The sequence below is a fragment of the Hippocampus bargibanti genome, linkage group LG03 (assembly GCF_051943395.1).
Source record: "Hippocampus bargibanti isolate YZ-2025 linkage group LG03, ASM5194339v1, whole genome shotgun sequence".
NCBI lineage: Eukaryota > Metazoa > Chordata > Actinopteri > Syngnathiformes > Syngnathidae > Hippocampus > Hippocampus bargibanti.
This window is the reverse complement of record NC_142736.1, coordinates 7,782,868-7,805,333: the sequence shown is the minus strand read 5'-3', so window position 1 is coordinate 7,805,333 and position 22,466 is coordinate 7,782,868. Positions and strand designations below refer to the sequence as shown.

Sequence of the window (22,466 nt, the reverse complement as noted above, 5' to 3'; positions counted from 1 at the left end):
GTCTCCATCTAGATTCTAGAAGGTCCGGCCTTGCACAGAATTTAGGGCTTTAGATACTCCTTTTTCACCAAAGTTATTTACGGCTTAAACATCCTGCACAAGCGCCAGATTACAAACTTATCAGTTCTTGGAAAAGACAACCAATTAAAATGTCTTATATTTTACTGCTTGCAGCTGTTGGTGCTCAGAACGCCCAGAGGCGTGGCATTATAATCAAGAAAACTATGTTTACTAATATATCACTGTAATTTACATATACTCTCAATAAATAGCTTGGCAGAGGGGCGCAGAATTCAGACGTATGTCATCTGATGACTGTGTCTCCTGCCGGCAGTGGGGACAATCTTTCTGGTTCTGAGTCTCCGTCCACGGTGTCTGTCTGTCATATCTCTGACAGTCCTCTACCAGAGGCCAGGAAGCTTGAGGCTTTTGCGCAGTATCCGTGCCGTTCCCAGCACTGCGCTTTTCTGGACCGAGATGTCCGATGTTCCCGGGATCTGTTGCAACCACTCGTCGAGTTTGGGGGTCACTGCCCCGAGTGCTCCGACCACCACAGGCAAGACTGTCACCTTTACCTTCCAGGCTCTCTCCAGCTCCTCCCTGTGCCCTTGGTATTTCTCGATTTTCTCATGTTCCTTCTTTCTGATGTTTCCATCACTCTGGACCACGACATCCACGACATCAGCTTTCCTTTGCCCTTTATCTATGAACACGATGTCTGGTAGGCCATTGCCATCTGGTCAGTCTGCATCTGGAAGTCCCACAAGATCTTTGCTCGGTCATTCTCAACTACCTTGGGAGGCGTTTCCCATTTTGACCTTGGGGTTTCCAGTCCATACTCCGCACAGATGTTTCGGTAGACTATGCCAGCAACCTGGTTATGGCGCTCCATGTAGGCTTTCCCTGCCAGCATCTTAAACCCTACAGTTATGTGTTGGATTGTCTCAGGTGCCTCTTTGCACAACCTACACCTTGGGTCTTGCCTGGTGTGGTATATCCGTACCTCTATGGCTCTGGTTTTCAGGGCCTGCTCTTGAGCAGCCAGGATGAGTGCCTCTGTGCTGTCCTTTATGCCAGCCCTCTCCAGCCACTGATAGGACTTCTTGATATCAGCCACTTCAGTTATGGTTCGGTGGTACATCCCGTGGAGGTGCTTTTCCTCCCATGATTGTCCCTCTTCCAGCACCTCATCCTCTGTTCCCCATTGTCTGAGACATACTTTGAGTAGATCATCCGTTGGAGCCTTCTCTTTGATGTATTCATGAACCTTCGATGTTCCATCCTGGACAGAGCCTCTCACACTCACTAGTCCTTGTCCTCTTCCTTACGGCTTGTGTACAGTCTCAGGGTGCTGGATTTGGGACGGAACCCTCCATGCATGGTGAGGAGTTTTCGGGTCTTAACATCCTTGGTCTGAGTCTCTTCCTTTGTCCACCTTATTATTCCTGCAGGGTATCTGATCACTGGCAGGGCATAGCTGTTTATTGCCCGGGTCTTGTACTTGCCATTGAGCTGGCTTCTTAGGAGTTGCCTCAGCCGCTGGAGGTATTAGGTCGTCGCCGCTTTCCTTGTTGCGAGTTTGAGGTTGCCATTAGCCTGAGGTATACCGAGGTACTTGTAGTTGTTTTCAATGTCTGCTCTTGTTCCTTCAGGGAGTGAGACCCCTTCAGTATGGACTACCTTGCCCCTCTCAGTCACCATCCGACTACATTTCTCCAGCCCAAATTACATCCCAATGTCACTGCTGTAGATCCTGGTTGATCAGGGAGTCGATGTTCCTTTTGCTCTTAGCATACAGCTTTATGTCATCCATGTAGAGGAGGTGACTGATTTGAGATCCATTTCTGAGATGGTATCCATAGCCTGTCTTGACAATTATTTGGCTGAGGGGGTTCAGTCCTATGCAGAACAGCAGTGGGGAAGAGTGCATCACCTTGGTATATGCCACATTTTATGGACACTTGCGTTAGTGGCTTACCATTGGCTGCAAGTGTGGTTTTCCACATCCTCATCGAGTTTGCAACGAAGGCTCTCAGGGTCCTGTTGACCTTATACAACTCCAAGCATTCAGTGATTCATGTGTGTGGCATCGAGTCATATGCTTTCTTGTAATCAATCCAGGCTGTGCACAGGTTGGTATGTCGGGACCTGCAGTCTTGTGCGACTGTTCTGTCAACCAGCAGCTGATGTTGGGCACCTCTAGTATCTCTACCAATGCCTTTCTGTGCTTTGCTCATGTATTGATCCATGTGTCCACTTATGTTAGCCGCAATGATGCCTGACATGAGCTTTCATGTTGTGGAGAGACAGGTTATTGGCCAATAGTTGGAAGGAACTGCACCCTTTGAGGAATCCTTCGTGATCAGGATTGTTCGCCCTTCGGTTAGCCATCCTGGGTGAGTCCCATCCATCAGCAACTGGTTTATTTGTGCTGCTAGGAGCTCGTGGAGTGTTGTGAGTTTCTTTAGCCAGTAGGTGCGGACCATATCTGGGCCCGGTGCCTCCAGTTTTTCATACCTGAGACTCATTCTTGTATGTCTGCCGCTGTGATGGTAACTGGGTTCTGTTCAGGGAGGTTGCTGTGCTCCTCTTTCAGAGTCACCAGCCATTGTGCACTGCTGTTATGTGCGACCTCCTTCTCCCATATGCCTTTCCAGTATCTTTCAGTTTCCAACCTTGGAGGGTCTGCTCTGCTGTTAGAACCCTGCCACTGAGCGTACACTTTTGCAGGTTGTGTTGCGAACAGCCTGTTTATTCTTCTGGCCTCATTCTCTTTCGTGTACCTCCTTGGCCTTTTATTCACACCTCTCTGGGTGTGGGTGACTCACATCTTTCCGAGCCGCCTTGATCTTAGCCTCCAATCGTCTTTTCCATGGTGGGTAACAAATCTCATGGCTCTCACGGTTGCTCTTGTAGCCAAGTATCTCTAGGATCACTGATGCTGAAGCGTATATCAGCTCATTCATTGGTTTCCATGATCGTTCTGGTCGGGATCGCCCTTCGTGCTGCATTCACAGTTTCCATGAGACTTTCAGGTGGTACTTCACATAGCCGTTGTAATCGGTTTCTTGGTTGCCCAGTTTTCATTCTTGCCATGATCTTATCTCTCAGGTCAGTTGCTGCGTCACTCAGCATTTCATTCATTGGGGCTGGCTTCCCAATCTCATCATTCATTGGGTCTAGCCTCTTCCCCTGATCTGGCAGCCTGGGGCTCTTCACCTCGGAATTTGTTTTGTACCTCATCAATCTCTAGTTGTGATAGCAATTGCAGTGTGTGGATATTGGAACACTGAGCTACTAGTTGTTTCATGGTCAACCGTGACTGTGGGTTTTCTAAGTAACCATTCAGCCCCCATTCTCCGCATGTAAACCCTCCGACTAGGCTTGCTTGAGTAGTAGCATTCCAACAGAGCCATGTTATCGCATCTCATCCATCGCCGCTTTATTCCAGTAGCCCATTTTTCATCAAGGTGCTCTGGTTTCCCAGCACCTGACGCAGACCTTGTTTGGCCGCGCAACGTCTGATGTCATCCGATTTATTGTCTCTCATCATTGTATGAGGTAGGCATTAGCGTGAAAGGTCTTGCCCAAGGACCCACGCTGGATGATGTTTTGTGCTCATTTTCTCTGCCTGCCTCTCTCTGCCGGCCTGTCTCTCCCTCTCGCCCTCTCTTTCCCCCTAGATAGATAGATAGATAGATAGATAGATAGATAGATAGATAGATAGATAGATAGATAGATAGATAGATAGATAGATAGATAGATAGATAGATAGATAGACAGACAGGCAGGCAGACAGACAGACAGACAGACAGACGAGACAACCGCACCTGAAAATGTCATCGTGAAAAAAAGGCATCCGCTCATTCCGTATGAAAGTGATACATTTTTTCTTCTTGCTTGGTCCAGCTCTTCTAATAATAATAATAATAATACATTTTATTTCAAGCGCCTTTCAAAACACCCAAGGACACTTTACAATAAAAACAATAAAACAAAGCACATAACAATAAAACCATAAGTAAAATGATACATAATAAAATAGCAGATAGAACTATACATTGAAAGCAATTTTAAACAAGTGGGTTTTGAGGTGAGCCTTGAAAATAGGGAGGGAGTCAATATTGCGGATGTTGGGTGGAAGAGAATTCCAGAGTTTGGGAGCAGAGCGGCTGAAAGCTTTGCATCCCATTGTGGTGAGACGGGCAGAGGGCACATAGAGGTGAAGGGAGGATGAAGATCTAAGGGACCGAGACGGAACAGAGATTTGAAGCAGGTCAGAAAGATAGGGAGGGGCAAGGTTATGGATGGCTTTGAATGTAAACAGAAGTATTTTGAATTCGATACGATGTTTAACAGGTAGCCAGTGGAGTTGCTGGAGGACAGGGGTGATGTGGTGAAAGGAGGGGGTTCTAGTGATGATCCGGGCTGAAGAATTTTGGACGAGTTGGAGTTTATGGAGAAATTTCTGGTTGATACCGAAGAGAAGTGCGTTGCAAATATCGATGCGGGAGGTGACGAGACTGTGGATAAGGATAGCAGTGGTGTGAGGGGTGAGCGAGGGAAGGAGACGGTTAATATTATGGAGGTGGAAATAAGCAGACCGAGTTATGTTATGTATGGGACTGAAAAGATAGTGAGCTATCGAGGATGACACCCAGGCTCTTGACCTGAGGGGAGGGGGACACGGTTGAACTGTCAATGGTGAGAGAAACTGTTAGTTTTGTGGAGGGTGGATTTGGTACAGACAAGGAGAAGTTCGGTTTTGTCACTGTTAAGCTTGAGAAAGTTATGGGAAAGCCAGGATTTAATTTCTGAGAGGCAAAGTGAGAGGGATGAAGGTGGAAGAGAGGCGTCGGGTTTGCTGGAGAGGTAGAGTTGGGTGTCATCCGCGAAGCAGTGAAAGTGAATGCCAAACTTACGGAAAATATTGCCAAGAGGAAGTAGGTAGATAATAAAGAGAAGTGGCCCCAGGACAGACCCTTGAGGCACACCAGAGGACACAGGAGAGGACCGTGAGGTGAACGAGTTGATTTGGATGTGTAACTAACGACATGCTTGTTCACTTTGCAACGAAGGGGCGTTGTTTGAGCTCGCAGTGAGTCTCTCAATGAGATGTCATTTGATTGGTTCTCTGGTGTATCAATCAAATAAAGGGATGGCTGATTGGCTGACGTCAAGTTTTTTTATCAAAAGAACTCTTCATTTGTTAAGCGTCAGTTCCTGAAAATGTCACATCACCTTGTCTTGTGATCTACCAATAGTAACTTGGAGATCGATTGGTCGATCACGATTGACGCATTGAGCACCCCTGGCAGGGAATATAGCAAGGCGAAATCTACGATCAGTATGATATTAAAGAATAAGGAGGCTGTGAAATCTAGTGATGTGGCTATGGGAGTGAGAGCAAGTGTCATTGGATAGATATTTTACGAGAAAAAAACATCCTGTAGCCGAGTCATCCGTAGCAAAGAGATTTGAACGTGTGAGCACCCCTCAGACAGAAGAGCTCCCCGAAGTTTTTATGGAAGGGGACTCTCCTTCCAAACAATAAATTTCCTTCCTCCGTCCACCTGCGCCTTCTGCTGACCACCACAAAGGTAAAAAATCCTATTCATAATTCTTTTCTTTACGAACGTACGATTAGCCTGGGTTACATTTATGTTTATGTTATTTGAGTCTTTGCCATTTTGCTTAACATTTTCTGAGATATACATTGCTTTTTATGTGTTGGTCAGCATTTTAATGTGCAATTTCATGCATAAAATAATGTATAAAATACTGTACTAAAAAGGTAAACATTCAGGGTGTTGGGGAACGGATTAAAATGATTTACATTATTTGTAATGGGAAAAATGGTTTCGGTGTTCGAACAAATCGGTTTTCGAACAGGGTTCTGGAACGGATTATGGTCGAGAACCGAGGTACCACTGTATTGGATGTTTAAGAATATGCATCTAAAAAAATAGTCCTATGAGCCAGCAGAGGAGGGGAAAGCGAGCCGGCGTGCTCGTCAAGTTACGGCAGCGTGGATTCCGAACGCCGCCCCCATCGATCCATCTCGCTCGCTACCAAACAAGATGGACAACCTTCTCACAAAAACAAATAAAACATTTGCACGTTCTGCTGCGCTCTGCTTCACCGAGACCTGGCTCAGTGACCGCCACCCGGATTCCGTGAGGATTAGTCTCTGTGAGGACATGTGTACCAACGAAGTCCTTCCGCTACTTCAACAACAAGCATGGTTCGCTCCCAAACTCAGGCAGCTTAGGAAAGAGAAAGAGACCGCATTTACTTGACAAACACACCCGAAACCCATTGACAAAGGAAATTAACATCACAAAGAAAAGTTATGAGGAGAGGTTTAACAAACAGTTCACTGATAACGCCTGCATCAGTGTGGATGGCCTGAAAGCAATAACAAACTATCGTTCACCATCCCTCGAAGCAATGAACAAGGGTCTGGCTGATAAGCTAAACACATTATTTTGCCGATTTGAAAAAGACACCCCCATTTCCCACGTCTTCTCACCAGCACCAGAAACTACCGCATCTCTGCCCTCTGCCCTACAGATTCACGAACTGGTCGTGAGACGGCTCTTCAAGCACCAGAAGACCAAGAAAGTTGCGGGACGTGACAGTGTCCCCCTCCTGCCTGAAATTCTGCGCTGATCAGCTGGCTCCAGTCTTCACACAAGTCTTCAACAGATCCCCGGAGCAGTATGAAGTCCCATCCTGCATCATACTTATTTTGCTATGCTTAGAATATCTTGTTCTCTATCCTTTCACCCCCCCCACCCACCCCCTCTCAAATTGCTGCTGTGGACTGCAAATTTCCCCATTGTGGGACGAATAAAGGTTTTCTGATTCTGATACAGTCTACCATCATCCCAGTTTCAAATAAACCGTCAACATCGGGATTGAATGACAATAGACCTGTTGCTCTGACGTCTGTGGGCATGAAAGTCCTTTGAACGCATCATGCTGAACCACCTAAAGCACATCACCGGGCCTCTCCTGGACCCTTTTCAGTTTTCCTACGGGACCAACAGGTCTGTGAAGGATGCAGTCAATATCGGGCTGCACTATATCCTCGAGCACCTCAACAACACGGGAACCTATGCAAGGATCTCGTTTGTGGACTTCAGCTCTGCATTCAACACCATCATCCCGGAACTCCTAGCCTCCAAACTTCTCCAGCTTGGTGTGTCCCCTAAGATCCGCCAGTGGGTCCTCAGCTTCCTGACGGGACAGCTGGAGCTCTGGTGCTGCCGTCACAACCTAGAGCTGAACACGCTTAAGACAGTAGAGATGATCGTGGACTTCAGGAAACATCCATCACCTCAGCTGCCCCTCACACTATCCAACTGCCTCATATCAACCGTCGAGACCTTCAAGTTCCTGGGAATCACAGTCTCTAAAGACATGAAGTGGGACATCAAAACCAACTCCATCCTGAGAAAGGCCCAACAGAGGATGCACTTCCTGAGGCTGCTATAGAATCAATCGACACGGCGATTGATTCGATCCTGTCTTCTTTCATCACGGTTTAGTTCGGGGACACCACACAAATAGATAAAATACAACTTCTATGGACAGTTAGGACGGCAGGAAAAAAATCATTGGCACCGCCCCACCCACTCTTGAGGACTTGCGTACTGAAAGAATCAAAACAAGGGTGCAGAAAATCCTACTTGACCCTCCGCACCCTGCCCACCACCTTTTCAAGCTACTCCGTTCGGGCAGGCGCTCCCGATCCATGCGCACCAAATCCAGCAGACATTTAAACTGCTTCTTCCCCCAAGCCATGAACTCTATAATCAGTAACCCAATTATAACTGTATAGAGCCCCTTTGCATTTTTTTATGATGATACAAGTGCAGCATGTTCTACCGGGGACAAATTCCTTGTGTGTTCTATATACTTGGCAACAACGATGAATCTGAGTCTGATGTGTTTCAGGGGTGGTGATTTACAACCTAGTAGGTATATAGTTCAGTAGTTGGGGACCACTGCGTTACGAGAGCAAAAAGTGGTATTCAAAAAGCTAACTTCCTGTACATCAGAGCATAAGGCTGTGATGGACCTGTTTGCACGTCTCAGGGCTCAACTTGTGCTTGCCAATTTTTGAAGCCCAAGATCAAACACACCGATATTGGATGTTATTTTTCAATATCTGGTGTTTAAATAGAGCAGTTTATTTTTGTAATTGTCCTGAATAACTTTAAAATATCAACATTTTCACAGGCCTGATAAGTGTGGAAAGTTTGATGAGTTTTCACAGAATATTTTAAGTCTACATTAACAATAGAAACTTCATACATTTTGATACTCAGGCTGAAATCTGTGACATTTAAAAATTAATGTGAGCAAATTAGCAACCCTCATTAGGATTGCCGAGTGGGGGGGGGGGGGATTAATACATGTTATTTCAGAAGCGTGCATCAAACTGAAAGCTTGTCAAATAAATCATGGTGCAAGAAGAAGCTTGCAGTTGCAAAATGGTTGTTGATAATAGCCAGATGTGAACACAAAATTATTAAAGTTTAGCATGCCGGTGTGGCCTATGACCAATGTTCAGTTTCTCAAATTAACGCTTTGGAGAATTTAGATTTAACACCCCTGACATAATCTGTTTACCTGATAAGGGGTGTCATCTTCAGTTGGTGAATCATTCCCCTCCACAATTCTTCCGGTCGCCACATCAATCTGACAAACACCTGCTGTCTCCATCAGGTCAACCTGCATAGCCACACCGAACAAAACTTGTTAGTGATCAATGTTACTCAAAAGCAAGGCATGAAAGAAACAACTCAGCAGATTAGAACCCCTAACTGGCAATATATGGGACAAATATATTAGGGAACCCAGTTACATATTGTTTGTATAATTTTTGAAGCACAGCAGGAGTCAGTGGTCAGCGACACAGTATCAGCACAGTGCCATTGTTTCAACACGTTTCATGATGTCTCATGGACCAATTACCGTAATTTCCGGACTACAGAGCACACTGATTATATGCCTTACCCAGTACATTTTTCTTCTTCTTTTCCTTTCGGCTTTTCCCCTCAGGGGTCGCCACAGCGAATCAATGTCCTCCATCTATCCCGGTTTTGTGCATCCTCTTCTCTCACACCAGCTACCTTCATGTCCTCTTTGACCACATCCATAAACCTCCTCTTCGGTCTTCCTCTCGGTCTCCTGCCTGGCAGTTCAAGACTCAGCATCCTTCTCCCGATATAGTCACTGTCTCTCCTCTGGACATGTCCATACCATCTCAGTCTGGCCTCTCTGACTTTCTCTGCAAAGCCTCTAACATGAGTTGTCCCTCTAATGTACTCATTCCTGATCCTATCCAACCTGGTCACTCCCAAAGAAAACCTCAACATCTTCAGCTCTGCTACCTCCAGCTCTGCTTCCTGTCTTTTCTTCAGTGGCACTGTCTCCAGTCCAAACGTCATGGCTGGTCTGACCACGGTTTTATACACATTTCCTTTCATCCTAGCTGAAACTCTTCTATCACACATCACACCTGACATTTTTCTCCAGCCGCTCCAGCCTGCCTGGACACGTTTCTTCACCTCTTTGCCACACTCTCCATTGCTCTGGACAGTTGACCCCAAGGACTTAAAATACTCCACCTTCTTTATCTCTTCTCCCTGTAGCATCACTCTTGCACTTGGATCCCTCTCATTCACACACATGTATTCCGTCTTGCTGCGACTGATCTTCATTCCTCTCCTTTCCAGGGCATATCTCCACATCTCTAGTTTCTCCGCCACCTGTTCCATATTCTCACTACAGATCACAATGTCATCTGCAAACATCATGGTCCAAGGAGATTCTTGTCTAACATCGTCTGTCAGCCTGTCCATCACCATAGCAAACAAGAAGGGGCTCAGAGCTGACCCCTGGTGGAGTCCCACCTCCACCTTGAATTCCTCAGTCATACCGACAGCGCACCTCACAACTGACTTACAGTCATGATACATGTCTTGCACCGCTCTGACATACTTTTCCGTCACTCCAGACTTCCTCATGCAATGCCACAGCTCTTCTCTGGGCACCCTGTCATACGCTTTCTCCAGATCTACAAAGACACAATGCAATTCCTTCTGACCTTCTCTGTACTTCTCTATCAGCATTCTTAAAGCAAACACTGCTGCTCACAAATGTTCACTTCTGCTCTTAGTCTCGCTTCAACTACTCTTTCCCAGAGTTTCATTGTATGGCTCATCAACTTTATTCCTCTGTAGTTAGTACAACTCTGCACATCTCCTTTGTTCTTAAAAATAGGCACGAGTACACTTCGTCTCCATTCTTCAGGCATCGGTTCACCATCTAAGATCTTGTTGAATAACCCAGTCAAGAACACCACCGCCACCTCTCCAAGACACTTCCATACCTCGATTGGTAAATCATCAGGCCCGAGTGCCTTTCCCACCTTCATCCTCTTCAGCGCCCTCCTCACTTCATCCTTGCTAATGCTTGCTACGTCTTGGTCCACAACAGTCACGTCTTCTACTATTTGTTCCTTCTCATTTTCCTCATTCATCAATTCTTCAAAGTACTCTTTCCATCTTGCCATCACACTACTGGCACCTGTTCATACATTGCCATCTCTATCCTTAATTACCCGAACCTGCAAGCAGGTCCTTACCATCTTTGTCTCTGTCTCGCCAGCCTGTAAAGATCAGTCTCACCTTCCTTGCTGTCCAGCCGAGCATACAAGTCATCATAGGCCTCTTGTTTGGCCTTTTCCACCTTTACTTTAACCGTGCGCTGCATCTCCTTGTACTGCTGTCTACTCTCGTCCGTCCTCTCAGTGTCCCACTTCTTCTTTGCTAACCTCTTTCTCTGTATACACTCCTGCACCTCCCCATTCCACCACCAAGTCTCCTTATCTACCTTTCTTACACTCGATACACCAAGTACTTTCCGACCCATGTCTCTGATTATGTTTGCTGTAGTTTGCCAGTCATCTGGAAGGACCGCTTGCCCACCCAGTGCTTGTCTTACCTCCTTCTAAATATCATGCAACACTCTTCCTTTTTCAACATCCACCATTTTGTCCTCACTTCAGCCTTTGGTTTCTTCATCTTCCTCACTGCCAGCGTCATCCTACACACCACCAACCTATGCTGTCTGGCTACACTCTCACCAACCACTACTTTGCAGTCACTGATTTCCTTTAGATGGCGCCGTTGACACAAAATGTAGTCTACCTGTGTACTTATGCCTCCACTCTTATAGGTCACCCTATGTTCCTGTCTCTTCTGAAAGAAAGTATTCACAATAGCCATTTCCATTCTCTTTGCAAAGTCAACCACCATCTGTCCTTCAGCGTTCCTCATCTGGAGTCCAAACCTACCCATCACCTCCTCATCATCTTTGTTTCCTGCGCCAACATTTCCATTGAAGTCTCCACCAATTACAACCCTCTCACTTCTCGGTATGTTCTGTATGACTTCCTCAAAGTCCAACCAAAATTTCTCCTTCTCCGACAGCTCACATCCTACTTGTGGGGCATACTCACAAACAACATTGAACATCACACCTTCAATTTCTAGCTTCAGACTCATCATTCTATCTGATACTCTTTTTACTTCTAAGACATTCCTAATAAACTCCTCTTTTAAGATAACGCCAACTCCATTTCTCTTTCTGTCTTCACCATGATAGAACAATTTAAACCCTGACCCTAAGCTTCTAACCTTGCTCCCTTTCCACCTGGTCTCCTGGACACACAGTATGTCTACCTTCCTTCTCTGCATCACGTCAACCAGCTCTCTACCTTTACCTGTCATTGTTCCTACAATCAAAGTTCCTACTCTTAGTTCTACAGTCAGACCTCAACTTACAAACACCTTATCTTACAAACTATTCGTCTTACAAACGTCAAATTTATGAAAATTAAACCTTATCATAAGCACTATTTTCATAATACACACCCACCACGGCTGGCGGAGTGATCTTCGGCGGAAGCACACGACCGAACAGCACCAGAGGTTAAGTTACCAACAGTCCTTATGGAAGGTGACTCTCCTTCCATAAGCCATCAACGACCAACAAAAAGGTAAATACAACTTTATTTTACAGCACAGTTTATTTCTTTAATTACAGTCCTCATGTAATACGCCTCACTTTCCAAACAGCAATTCCCTTTGACCTTGGACCTCCAACGCCATTCCATCAAGCCATAAATGACCATCACAAATGTAAATAAAGTGACTTTATGATACAATGCTGTGTATTTCTTTCATTACAATACAATAGAACATTTATTATACATAGAATAAGGTATGTTATGTGTAGTTTTAAGGCTTATTTAGTTGAAAAGTATATTTTATGGAAACCCGGGAACGGATTATTCCCATTTTAATGGTTTCCTATGGGAAATTTATTTTTGAGATACACACTTTTCGCCTTACACACTCTGTCTGGGAACCAATTAAGTTCGTAAGTTGAGGTCTCACTGTATAATCTTGGCGTTCCATCTCTCTCTTTTCCTCCGGGCACACCTCCCTCCTCTCCTCCTTCGACCAACAGTAGTCCATTTTCCACTGGCACCCTGAAGGTCAACAGTACCGATGGTGGCCGTTGTTAACCCGGGCCTCGACCGATCCGGTATGGGTGGTTTGATTCGCATATTTGTTTTTGCAAAATGTTTTACGTCGGATGCCCTTCCTGACATAACCCTCTGTATTTATCCGGGCTTGGGACCGGCAAAATAAGACACTGGCTTGTGCCCCCTTGTGGCTACATTTTTACCCAGTACACTTTTAAAGGAAAAAAAACATTTTGTACATACATAAACTGCACATGTCTATAAGCTGCATGACGGTATACAGAATAAGTTTTCAAAGTTTTATATATAATATGCCTTTACTTTTCTTTCAAAACAGTGCCTTTAACGTGGCAGCAACACAGTAAGTATTACGGTAACACAGCCCCGAACAGGGCTGGTGTAAAAAAGTCACTGAGACATGGCAGTAACACAGCAGCAAACACGCTCTCATGCTCTCTTTTCTTGTCGCTGTGTCACTTACATGCTGAGGTAAAGTCACACCCTCTACGTCACACAGCAGACGGCCTTTTCAAAACCCGTTGGTGATGTTTGATTTTTTTTTCACACTGCTCCACGCTGTCAGGATCCACTGGCAGACTTGTGCAAAAGTTGCTCCTCGCAGACGGACGATTTATCACCACTGGTCATCCAAGCCTCCCATTCAACTCAGCGGGCCAATTCACATGCACGATTCACACGTGAAGTTACATTAAATGTAAGATAGATTATAAAAAAGTGGAAGAGCTGGACCAAGTAAGAAGAAAAAAAAACGTATCACTTTCATACGGAATGAGAGGATGCCTTTTTTACACAATGACATTTTCAAGTGCGGTTGTCTCGTCTGCCAGTTATCAGAGTGAACTCAGGTAATGGCAAATAATTGACATGATTATGTTGTGTTGTGCAACATATGCGGATATACATCAACATAAATTGCAATAATCGTCACTATATTTCTCAATAAATATAATGAGTAGATCATTTTGACTTGGTCATTTCAAAAGTAGCTCCCTTGCTGAAAAAAGTGTGAGCACCCCTGCCGTAGCCAGATCAGACACTCGCACACCTTCATATTTTGCTATTATTTCTTTCTTAAATGCAATAAGTGTACGCACTACTTTTCTTTTTTCACTTGTAGCAGCACTTACTTTCTTTGGAGGAATGATTAGGGGCTAAAACTCTTCGTACACCTATATTAAACGCGAGAGCAAAACGCAGCACGTCCCCAAGCGACAACAGTTGGTCACGAAGAGAGCGATACACCCGTACGCCGCTCAGCATCCCACCCTTGCGTACGCACTCACGTGTCGTACCGGCGTTTGAACTCCGATTGTTGTTCGAACTACGAAGCAAGAATTTCTCAAATATTTTGTTCGGACTCCGAAAGCATACATGTTTGCAATCGATTAAAGAAATACAGTAAAGTCTCGTTATATCGCTATTCTCGAGAGTTGGAAAAAATATTGATATAACCAGACTATCGATATATCCGATCCTGCGCCGAACTGCATTAAAAGGGGACAATAAATAGGGAATCTTTGATATGGCATGTAATTTTCTCCTTGAGTTCATGGATTGCGTATCTAGCATGCTTTTGTACTGTAGTGAAGTGAAAAATAAACGTATGCATTAAATAAAACGTCATGTATTATTTTTATAACGCACTCTCTCAATCGTGATTGAGTAGCACTCGACATTGTTGACAATGTACACACGAGGGAAACCACGAACGGCAGCATGTACAAACATGAAAAACAGTGATTATTGCAAGCGATAAAAATATCTGAACACATTTACATTACTTACATTGATGAAGTATTCTGCGGCACGCCAAACTATTTTGCGATGAAGGATTTGCTTGTTGGATTGTCCTCCACAGAGACACGATTGCTTTGTACGTTGTTTGGATATCACAATTCTTACAATTCCCCATGGTTGAAATTGGTGTTGAACAACAGTACTTTATATAAGAAGACTAAAGTATTGTGACGTTCGGTGTTTGTGTTGTGCATGTTTGGGGGCTGGGGAATCAGGCACTCTCTCGAACCCCGACAATGGGGTTCGAGAGAGTGCCTGAATATAATAACTGTGCGTGAGTTGTGGCATAACAACAGCTCCTGTTTGTATGTGATAACTGCTACGTTTTTTATTAAAAAGACCGACCCGCTATACCAGAGACTGTGCGCATCATTTGCCACGCTGAGCGGCATTACAGTATGTTTCAGATGCTACTGCAGCAGTAATGAAAGATGTGAGCTCTGCTATACCTTTTTTATTGTGCTAGCGTATGACAGTTCAAAATACACGGAAGCTGGTCACGTGACTGGGGCTTGGGAGGACCCGACAACAGGGTTCGAGAGAATGCCTGAATAGAATGATTGTGGCGTAACAACAGCTCCTGTTTGTAGGTGATAACTGCTACATTTTGTTATTAAAAATCCATATAAACAGAGCAAAATGGCCGGCGGGAGATGAAAAATGGCACAGTAGTAACCGGATTATAATAATAAACATGTATCTTACTAAATGGAACTAATTATACATAAAAAGATTAGAAATTTGCCGGGAAATGAAAATAGTATCTAATAAGCAGTACTATAAATATAACCAATATCGATATAACGAGATTTTACTGTACTGCCGTATGAATTGAGCCATCATGACTCCAACGTAGCGTCCCGGAAAATGCACCAAGACTGTGCCCAAGCTCTGTTGGAAATGGGCTGATTTATCTGCTGGGAATTTGTCTCAACTCGTATCAAATAGTAGTCTTGGTGCAACACACAACAATTCACCATCGCATTATGTTTTCCTTCTAATGTTGCCATCAACATGGATCTACACGAAGTTTTCAGACCAAACAAAGTACACAAAATGCATTGTGTGTTGCTTTCTCGGTCATGGGTGTTCCAGATGTGATGTCAGGTCAGGCATCGTCATCAACTCGAAAACAAGACTTCCTGAATATTCAGCGCAAGTCTTAAAACGCGACATATAGCTATATGCTGTGGAATCTTTGTAAAATATGCTCAGTTTTATGAGTTACAATGCTTGCAAACTTTGCCATCTGCCATCTGTCAACGACGCCACAGTTGTTTGCAAAGACGAGCATTCAAACCTCAGTCCAATTCTCACTTCGTAACACTTGAAACCATAACTTTTGCTGTTCTTTTCTGAAAGGGGTGCACTCATTCTATAAAATACTAGATTTCTGTGTGTGCTCTTTCTATTCTGACAACCCACGGCATAAAAGGATTACAACTCAATAGTGTGTTTTCTGCCTTCAATATGCACGCACAGCCAGTCATAATGTATGCACACATCACATGATTTGCGTCATCTCCTGTGACATATTGACAGGGCGGGATGCCATGCAGGCGGCACTTGTCGACAAACCGGCGTTGTGTGATGGGCCATGGATCCCAAAATGGATAAAAGGGATAAATAACTGAGAACAGAAAATTCAAGATATGCTGCGTTTTATTGCACTTTGTGACCCAGATAAGGGGCACGTTATTCAATTTTGTTGTTGCTTTCGAATCCTCCAAATAAGAATTACATTAATAACCTATTTTTTATTGCATTTCTATTATTTCAAAGCAGTGAATATACTGTTATGCATTCACCTTACCTCACATAAGTCATGTGGTGCATTAGTCTCCCACATTTAATCATTTAATTTAATCATGAAGGGTAATTTTGTATTTGTCAATAACTTAGTACGTCTGTGTAAGCTCTCAGTCGTACAGGAGTGGTCCATCGATGAGAAGGTTTCTTCAGCCGTCATTTGTACTTTTTTAAGGTGTCGGACGTTTCGCCTCCTATCCAGGAGGCTTCGTCAGCAAACTGACAAAGTTTGCTGACGAAGCGTCCAACACCTTCAAAAAAGTACAGATGACGGCTGAAGAAACCTTCTCATCGATAACTTATTAGTATTTCTTATATTCGGGACATACCACATGTATTGCATTCATTATGAGGCTTTACATTTTTTTAATTTGTTGCAGCCCCAGACATATTTTTTTTTTGTCCAATATTGCTCTTTCAACATTTGGGTTGCTGTTTTACGACAACGTGATGCACATTTTTTCTTGCTGCACAACACCATATATAGCGATAATGAGGTTTTCTTCCGAGATTTGCCGAACAAAATATGGCAAATCAGAAACATTTGTCAGCCTTGCGCTCGAGAATTTCCGACGATCGCCTCAATACATTTTCCACTGTCATCTTTTTGGGTTGAGGATGTGGAGGGTGAGACAATATTTATGTAATTATCAATTCTAGGGGAGCAACATAAATGCTAATTTGCTATTTTTTATATATTAAGCCTCTCAGGTTATGTGTCCTCTCTTATTCCGGGCTTGTTCAAGGCACTAAACAGCAAACAGCCAGACTTGATGTTCTGTCTCCCTCTGTTGGTCATCGTTTTTTTATGTTCATATTAGAAGGTTGTATTTGGCCAAAATATTTTATTCTGCTGATTGCACAACTCACCAAATTAAGAACTTCAAAATGCCTAATATGATTTGTGAATCTACTCGCCCCTACTGACCTGTATGACATTTTATACAACCACTAACGTTTGACTAAATTGTTATAAAACTGATTTGGCACTCTTCTTTCTCTTCCTTTCATAGCGCAATAATGAAAATGTTACTCAACTGAGATTTCTCCGAAAGTCAATGCCAGTCATTGGAAATAAACTGGTTGTGTCGTTAAATTATATGTATTATCATACCGTGTGGAGTATGTCAAGTGGTTCATTTACACTTACGCGTTCACGTCACCTTTTCGGCTTGAGTGTCAAGTCAACGTTCAAACTGTGGGGTCACTATTTGCTCACCGCAGAATTCAGTTTTTTTTCTAGAGGTATTAGAGGGGACTTATATGCACACAAAGAGTGTAGCGATACAACAAATGTCTTGTTGGGTTGACGAACACCGATAAACATGTTGTATTCCGATTTATTCGAATGAATACAATCAAACATTCGCATTATGGCATGAGGTTGACATTTTCAGTGACAGCACCATCGTGGGTAACAAACACATATTCAACCTGATCTTGGCGTTAGCGTTTGTTAGCCGTGCCAATCCTATGCTAACAGCAAACACCAATAGTGAATTTGGGTAAATGTCACGTGTGGAATGGTCACATTAAAAGCAACTAATTCTGGTTCGAAGTGACAGATAAAAGTGTGCTCTCTGTCCGATACAAAAAATGAACGAGTTTTTTTTAATGCAGGGTATTTACCTGTTTCAATGTGCTGCTGTGCAGTATTTATAGTACAGCTCGGGCTAAAAAGCGGTGTGCGCATGCTTGTGGTGTTGGGCGGGAGAATGGGGGTCATTAAACTTCCGGAAAGAGCCTTTTCACAATAATGGAAATTCTTTCCATCCGGGTTATGAACTGGCGACAAAGTGAAGGCTTGACGAAGTCCAAGCCCCACTGGAAACGATTCCAAACTGTCAGCTATCATGTTGCTGTTCTTGGATTTGCCAGCAAGTGGCAGACTTAGCGGACTTGCTGTTTGCATGCCTGGTGCAAATGTGACAGGTTAGAAAGAAGAATCATGAAACACTGGACGTGATGTTATTCTGTCCATTTGTGCCAATGGATGGTCCTCACATGAGATTAGCCTTGATGTTGAGAGTGGTGTGGGAGCTGTGCCTCTGGGATGGGGGGTTGTGAATTTGGGACACATCGTCAGTAGTGTGCCATCGTCAGTAGTGAGAGAGATATAGAGAGAGAGAGAGAGAGAGAGAGAGAGAGAGAGAGAGAGAGAGAGAGAGAGAGAGAGAGAGAGAGAGAGAGAGAGAGAGAGAGAGATAGATAGATAGATAGATAGATAGATAGATAGATAGATAGATAGATAGATAGATAGATAGATAGATAGAGAGGTAAGTACCTTATTTGGTATTTTGGGTTATATTTAAAGCAAATCGCATAGTTTCATTGGTTTACAAACGGTATACATTTCATTTGAACAAGGAACACCTGCTTTGGTTAGCGTTTCGTGTCGGACCGATTTACATTGTTGGACAGGAAGTTTTTTGGTTCTGAATCCCACAACACCGTACAGCGAGGCCTTGGTTGGGACGCTTTTTGGTCGTGTGCTTTGGTGTTCTTCCGCCGAAGATTACTCCGCCAGCCGTGGTGGGGCGGCGCACCATGTGTATCCCGGAAAGTAGTGCTTAATCCATGGTTTAATTTTCATAAATTTAACGTTTGTAAACCGAAAATTTTGTAAGGCAAGGTGTTCGTAAACCGAGGCCCAACTGTATCTCCCCCGATTACCAGAGAGAGTGCAACATTATTCATGTACTTGTTTGACCTTGGTACAGTAATACCTTGGCTTACAAACTTAATTGGCGAAAAGTGTGTATCTCAAAAAAATAATTTCCCATAGGAAACCATTAAAATGAGAATAATCCGTTCCCAGGTCCCCATAAAACATAATGTTCTACTTTCTAATTTTCTAAGCCTTAAAACGACACAAAATGTACTTTATTTTATGTATAATAAATGTACTGTGGTATTATAATTAAAGAAATAGACTGTACTGTATAATAAATTTGTTTTATTTACCTTTATGATGGTCGTTGATGGCATGGAGTCGCCGGTTTCATCAGCATTAAACACTCGATGAAGAATGTAGCCTTCTTCTTTCACCATCTTGAGGAATGATCGCTTGGAGGTGCTTTCTCTGCGATAAGTTTACCTAGTTCCTCATCAAATGTGTTCTGTTTAGCTGGGTTGATAGCTTCTTGCATCAAGTGTACAGATGGCTTGTGCGTGTTACTTGTGGAGCCTGATTGATGGGATATTTTAACCTTGCAGTCTACACTCCGCCTTTGAACTATCAAAGTTGAAACTCTCTCACTGTCATCTGCATGTCTCTTTAATGTTTAAACCACCTCCCCTCACTGCTCCGTTCTTGACCAAACACGTCGCTTTAACCGAAGACTGGGGCCGGGGAAGAGAGGTGAAAAAAGTCAGCAGCCATTTTCTTTTCGGATAACAGCTTCACTCTCTATCTGTAACCCCCCCCCCCCCCCTCACTTCTGCGTTCTTGACCAATCACATGCCTTTAACCGAAAACTGGGGGCAGGGAATAGAGGACAAAAATAGTTGGCTGCACAGTGCTGAGTCCTGGGTGTTGGCCGTCCGGGAGTCCCAGCCCAAACTATCCTTTTCCTACCCGGACTTTGTGGCCGAGCTTCGCCAAGTATTCCACGACCCGGTCACAGAGCGCGAGGCTGAGGGACTCCTCCATGACTGCGTACAAGGAACGTGTTTGGCCGCTCAGTATTACATCGCCTTTCGCATCCTGGCTGCCCAGAGTGGCTACGAGGAATCGGCCTTCACACCCCTCCAATCGGCCACCATATTCACCAAGCTGGATTTGCGTAGTGCATACCATCTGGTTCGCATCAGAGAGGGGGACGAGTGGAAGACTGCATTCAAAACACCCTTGGGGCATTTTGAATACCTGGTGATGCCGTTCGGACTCACCAACGCTCCTGCCGTATTTCAAAGCCTCATAAATGATGTGCTCAGGGACTTCCTAAACGTATATGTCTTTGTGTGTTTGGACGACATCCTGATCTTCTCTAAATCTGCAGAACACCGGCAGCATGTCCGATGGGTCCTGGCGCGGCTCCTGCAAAACCGGCTCTACATGAAGGCAAAGAAGTGCGAGTTCTACATCCGCTCTATATCTTTTCTGGGGTTCGTTGTGGAGCAGGGGCAACTTCCGGCCGATCCCGCCAAGACCAAAACGGTGGTAGAGTGGCCAACCCCCAGGACGCGCAAACAACTCCAGCGATTTTTGGGGTTTGCCAACCTCTACCGCCCCTTCATCCGTGGTTATAGTCAGAAGGCACTACCCCTAACCAATCTCACTTCTTCTTTGTTGGGTGTCCACTTTGACACCCAACGTGGAGGGGGCCGCCATTCGGTCCTCCAAGAGACTTAATTTGCGGAAGGCCCTGTGTGCACTATTCCTGACCCGCTTCAACTTCACTCTCACCTACTGCTCAGGTTCGCAGAACACCACGCCGGACACCCTATCTCGCATTCACGAGCCGGCAGAGAAGGCGGAGGTCATTGCAGTACCGCAGTTCATGTCCAAGGTATGGAAACGTTTCTGTCGGTCCATAGAGGCATCAGCGAGCTTGTCGTCTGGCTACCACCTTCAATCTAACGGCCAGACGGAGCGCAAGAACCAGGATCTGGAAGCGGCTCTACGGTGCATGTGCCTCCATCGTCCAGCGTCGTGGGCCCTCCACTTGCCATGGGTGGAATATGCGCACAACACCCTGGTCTCCTCAGCCACAGGTCGGTCCCCGTTCATGTCCGCCTGTGGTCATCAGCCGCCGCTGTCCCCCACTCAGGAGGGCCAGGTGGAGATCCTGTCTCTCCAACACACCTCAGACGGGCCCATCGAGCATGGAAGGAGACCAGAGCCGCCCTGTCGCACACGGCGTCCCGGAACCAACATATCGTGGATCGCCGTTGCCGCCAGGCACCGGTTTACCAGGTCGGGCAGGAGGTGTGGCTGTACAGGGATCTCCGGTTGGCCGGGACATCGGCCAAACTGGGCCCACGGTTCGTAGGTCCCTTACCCATCGAGGCCGTCCTCATCGTGCCACCCACGATGAAGATCCACCCGGTCTTCAACTTGTCCCTCCTCAAGCCAGTGGAAACCAGCCCCGTAGGTCCGGCACCCGCCCTCCAGCCCCCTCCCCGGATGGTGGACGGCGACCCAGTCTACATGGTGCGGGAGATACTGGACTCACAGCGCATGGGCAGGGGATTGCCATACCTGGTCGACTGGGAGGGCTACGGGCGGGAAGAATGTCAGTGGGTCCCCCGCTCCTGGATCCTCGACCCATCACTCACCCGAGCGTTCCACTCAGCTCAACCCTCCAAACCGGGTGGGCCGCCAGTGGCCGTCCAGGGGGGGCATGTCACATCCTAATTGGCGTCAGGTGCGCGCCCCTCCCCTCCCTGCTCACTCACCTGATTCCAATCCCTTTGATTGTGCCTTCTGGCTATAAAAGCCACCCGTTCCCGCTCGGTCCTCGCCGGTGTATTCTTTCTTCGTTACCCAGCAGTACGCAGGTTGGTCCCGCTCATCTGTTCGGTTGCCTTACCTTCTGTTTTTGCCCTGTATGTCTCAGTAAACCTTTATTGAACTATACTGTCTCCATCGTGTATTTCAGATCCAACCTGTCCTTTTTTTTCGTCCGCCGAGTTCTGTCATCACTCCTCGATCGGACGTGACAATTGAATAATTAGCAACAGTCTGCCAGGAGCTGGAGACACAAGAATAGGGTCAAAATAGCTGTGCATATTATAATTTATTCAAAGAATGACACCCATGCAGTCTTGTTTTAGAGAATTATAAATGGGTGGAAAAGGTCAACAAGGTAACTTGTCATTTCACACTGGTGAAGTTTGCATCTTTTGCTGTAATGTTAATGAGGAGAATAAACCTAATTCACTTCGAAATGTCTATACAGTGGTACCTCGGTTCTCGACCATAATTCGTTCCAGGACCCTGTTCGAAAAGATATTTTTTTTCGAACACCGAAACCACCTCTTTGCTCCTGTCACTTGCGAGTTGACAGCGGGGGGGGGCTGCCTCTCCCGGCCGTTCTCCACCCACTGTCATTCTCTAATCACGGACAGGGGGCATTTATACGGTTCGTGATCACCTCGCCAATGCCGGATGATTGCCTCAACTCGCCACCGTACCTGGACTCTTCCTTCGATGCGCGAGTGTATCCGGTCTGAGGTATTTTCCCTGCGTCCCCTAAATTTATGTAATCTTTCAAGATTGCGTAATTTTGCACCCTCGTGTGCCATTTGCTTTTTGGCGTAGTAAGCG

At 45.2% G+C, this 22,466-nt stretch overlaps 1 protein-coding gene across 5 annotated transcripts in view; it reads right to left on the bottom strand.

The window, feature by feature from the left end:
• The window catches only part of txlng (taxilin gamma), an 89,843-nt gene extending 71,926 nt beyond the window's left edge, over positions 1-17,917 (bottom strand). For 2 of the 5 annotated variants that reach the window (XM_088991786.1, XM_088991787.1), the window contains exons 1-2: positions 17,825-17,917; positions 8,641-8,742 (exon numbers count right to left, since the gene is read on the bottom strand). In XM_088991786.1, the coding sequence (XP_088847912.1) occupies positions 8,641-8,733 (93 nt within the window). In that variant the 5' untranslated portion in view covers positions 8,734-8,742; positions 17,825-17,917. Of the gene's footprint in view, positions 1-8,640; positions 8,743-17,824 lie in introns of those variants that run through there. The other 3 variants (XM_088991784.1, XM_088991785.1, XM_088991788.1) reach the window with 3 other exon arrangements.
• Positions 17,918-22,466: the final 4,549 nt, after the last annotated feature.